The sequence below is a fragment of the Cryptomeria japonica genome, chromosome 3, assembly GCF_030272615.1.
Source record: "Cryptomeria japonica chromosome 3, Sugi_1.0, whole genome shotgun sequence".
NCBI classification, from domain to species: Eukaryota; Viridiplantae; Streptophyta; class Pinopsida; order Cupressales; family Cupressaceae; genus Cryptomeria; species Cryptomeria japonica.
The window spans coordinates 610,380,389-610,384,470 of record NC_081407.1 but is presented as its reverse complement, the minus strand read 5'-3'; the positions used below and the strand labels follow the sequence as shown (position 1 = coordinate 610,384,470).

At 37.2% G+C, this 4,082-nt stretch overlaps 1 protein-coding gene across 1 annotated transcript in view; it reads right to left on the bottom strand.

The window, feature by feature from the left end:
- The window catches only part of LOC131049400 (aspartic proteinase nepenthesin-1-like), a 1,478-nt gene extending 545 nt beyond the window's left edge, over positions 1-933 (bottom strand). The window contains exon 1 of the mRNA XM_057983442.2: positions 1-933. This exon is cut by the window's left edge and continues 545 nt beyond it. Coding sequence (XP_057839425.1) covers positions 1-909 — 909 coding nt within the window. The 5' untranslated portion in view covers positions 910-933.
- Between the last annotated feature and the right edge of the window lie 3,149 nt (positions 934-4,082).

The following is a 4,082-nucleotide window of genomic DNA, read 5'->3' as shown; positions in this document are numbered from 1 at the left end:
TCTACCGTTCGATTGCAGATCAAAAGTTCCAGCAGGAATATTTACGGGCTTACCATTGAGGGTGATTCCTGTAAGAGGAATATACCAGAAAGAAGGAAACGCACTGTTCTTAATGAATGCGAAAGTGTTGGCTCCGCTCAAGGAAGCACTCTCACCAAAAATAAGAAGGCTTGTTTGTGAAGAGGAATCGGTCCTGGGCAAAAGACAGTAAGAGAATTTGTTATCTACCATGGGACCTAATTGTGAGATGAGTGAGAGAAGACCTCTTCCCAGGCCCACAAGACCGGCGTACGGAGACAATCCTTGGCTGTTATGGCTGCATCCAAAAGCAATGCGTGGAACATTGCTGCCGCTGCCGCTCCCAATGGAGAGTGACTCGTAAGCCAGATCACCACTAGTCTCACCGCTGACATATGTATAATCGTAGGTACAATCTGGATTGCATCCAGTTTTAGAAACCCCCAAAGCATAGCAAAGAGAGTTAGTGCAGGGAACTCTGGAATACGTGGACGATTTGGAGGGGTCGAAGATTGGAGTAGCCTGATCGCACTTCTGGCAAGGCATGCACTGAGTCCAAATCAGATCACTCCCCGTGTCAACAATCGCTTCAAAACTCACCGAGGGTGTTCCTACTGCAACGTCCATCAGAAATTCTCCGCCTGCCACGCGAATGGGCGTTTCAGCGTCAAACTGGCCAGCTATCTGCTGCTCTACAAACGCCTCTATCGTATTCATTCGTCTCTTACTTCGATCCACCGCCCGACGCAATCGCTGGGTAGAATCGATCCCTTCCTCTGATCTGCGCGTCAAATTCGCCCTCAAATTGAACTGTCCGATCGAAGAAGATGCTGTCATGGAAATACTAAAACATATGAAAGCCACGAAGCCCAACAGTTTGGAGAAGTCCATTTTTATCTTTCACTAATGCTGCGTCTCCGAGAGAAAGAGCAAAGTGAGTTGAGATAAGCTGTTGCATGTGTTTTTAACAATGAAGAAGTCGACAAAGTGGAAAGTTTGACATTGTTCAACTTAAACATCACTTGCGTTTGTAATCTGCTGTGTTTAACAGTAAGAACACTATAAAATCGCATATTAGTTAAGACCAACACGAATATCTCGCATATTTGAACTGACATTTGAACGACTTAGTCATATGAGGCCACAAAAAACTTCAAGTCTATATCCGGTGTCGTGGGCCATAAGTCGACTTTAGCTCTAGATAAGGATCTGGATCTTCTGTCTGTGAAAAGAAAACGATGGTAATAGTGACGTTTGGCAAGGAGAAAAATGATGCCATCAGTAAAATATCCGGTGCAGATATGCCATCAGTTCAGGGATCCTCAGTTATTAAAGAAAAATGTGTATATTCTAGAGTGAAATCTAATTTGTAGTTATTTTGTATTCTCAACTTTTTCAAGAAGCCTTATATGGTGCAAAAGGCTATTTCATAGTTATGGATACTAGCACATATATTATAAATTTAATCTATATGAAATATGTGGAGATATATTAAGACGTTCAATTTTATATTATTCAATTTCAATATATAAATTATTAAATTGAAAAAATTAAATGTTTCAATATATGTCAACATATTTTATATAGATTAAATTTAAGATATATGTGCTAGTAATTGTTGCGTCGCAACATTCAAGACATTAATATAATTATATTATTTACAAATATTAGGGTAAGGAGGAGGAGGGTTTTGATTAGTTAAAATCGGGAGAGGCCCAAATCATTACATAACCACTACACAAATGAAAAATTGAGGAAAGTCATGGGAAACATGAGTGAGAACCCTACACCCAAATGTGAGCTGCTAGAATAGAACAAAAACTAGTGAGCACCTAACTAGACACAATGAAAAAATAAGGGATACATGCAACTAAAAACAATTACAACAAAATATATAGACCCACCACCACCGAAGGCATGAACTGATGGCCTACCTGGTGCAAGGCTTCTCAATTTTTCAGTCCCAACTCATTGAACTCACCTTATTGGAGAAGGAGAGTCATTTATTGGATTGCTTTCTAGATGAAATAGCAAGTTACTCTAGTGTCACTTTCACCATGGACATCGATGCCTTCGACCCTATAGTAGGCATAGAGTCCAAATGCCTCTTCTTCCAAGCCTGCTTCTTCTTGATCTCCTCTTCGATATCTTATAGGGTTACTAGATTCATTTCAAAAATTTCATTACTCTGCACAATCACATCCTCCATTTTTTTTGAGGGACACCTCATTGCTGTGAGTCACCTCCGTAGCCTTCAATTTTTCCCTTCTTGTCATCTTTCTGGTCAATCTTCTCATATAGGCCCTTCAATCCTTCCTCTATACCTTCCCATTTGTCTAACTTCTTGGCCAAATCATTAGCCACTTCCTAGAATATATAGTATTTGTCCTTCGTAGCGAGTAGCAAGAAGCTCTCAAATCATCTTTAGCAAGGGCTTCCAATCTATTAATTTTCTTCCTTGCCATATTAAGCTAACCCAGAAGAAAATGGATGATAGCCTACTACTTATTGTAGCCATCACAAATTCCATTAACTTTATCTACATAGACAAGGAAGTCCCATTTAATTGGTAAATTTGTTGGAGAGTGTAGGCACCTAAAAATGGTCAACGCTTGCAGAGTCATACTTTAACATTTGCGCATTGCCTCATTTTAGGTTTTTGCGTCGCATTAACATTTCTCCTATGATTCACACTTGATCTTTATTATTTGCGAGCATTGAGTCATTCTTCTACATTCTTCAATCATTTCGTTCTCAAATTCGGTCTTGTCGACAACAACTTTCAATCACGATTTTGGTCAAAATTATCCTATCGTATCAATGTGCGTGCTTATTTTGTCATCATTTTGGACATCGTCAATCCTAATTAGGGTTTTGTCCTATTTTCAATCTAGTTGTTTTGCGATCGATTTTGTCATCAATCATGGTCATTTTTAATTTCATCATCGATCCTTGTCCTCTTGTCAACTTTGTCAATTTGGATCAATTAGTCATTGTTCCTCGTCAATTGGCACATTTGGCAATCAAATCATTTATCACATTGGTCATTTATTAATTCAAAGTCATAGTCAAATCAAATCGACATTAATTACCTCTTGTCAAGACCTAATTGTCGTCCTTGCATTTCTTCTAAGGTTTTATGATTTATTCATTTAACCTAATTTGTCATTTCTTCCTCTAGGATAAATTACTTATTTATTTATCCTAAAGTCTTCTCATTACAATTAAATATTTATTTAATTGGCTAATTATTCCTCTTTTTGTGAATTAATTAATAAATGACAAATTATTAATTAATTTACCTAATTTTCTAATTTTCCATCATTTCTAATTCCTAATTTCCACCTTTTTTTCTAATTTCCTAATTCAAATTTCCACCTAATTAAATTGTCTATAGTTCTCCCTATTTTTGTGATTCGGTGGAAGCATGAATTTCTCATGCGTCATACTCTTGGCATAGCAAGATGTCATAAGCTTTTAGTCCTCTAACCATTGTATTGGAAATATGTCATAATTCATGACATAGAAGGTGTCATAACCTTCCTCTTTCCACTCAATTGTGCCATTTTCGAAATCAATTGCCAAAATATCAATGTCATGCTAATCTTGTCTTTTCTCCAATTTATCTATAAATTGGATGATTTTCTTCAATCAAAATTCCTGGCCCCTGATCAGATTATCGAATTTCTAATCAATCACGCTTCGAGTACTCTTGAGCAATCATCTTGTTTACTTGCTTTCATATCATGATCATGCACTAGTAGGTGAGATCCACAACAAAGGCTATTTGGAGAAGAAAGAAGGACAATGGAGCCGCATGAAGGAGCATTCAAATCATAACTTTGGTTTGCTTAATTTCTAGTTTTGTATGCTTTGTTTTCATGTCTCTATTGATAGTGTGTTTAGGATAGATCATTGCAATGAGCTTTTGTGATTGAGCTAATGATTAGTTTTAATATTTGTTTGTGATGATTCCTAAATTCCTAACCTACATTAATTGGTGAACCCGACGTGAACACTAACCATCTAACCCCTTAACTATGTTTTTGAGTGCTTTCAAGTTG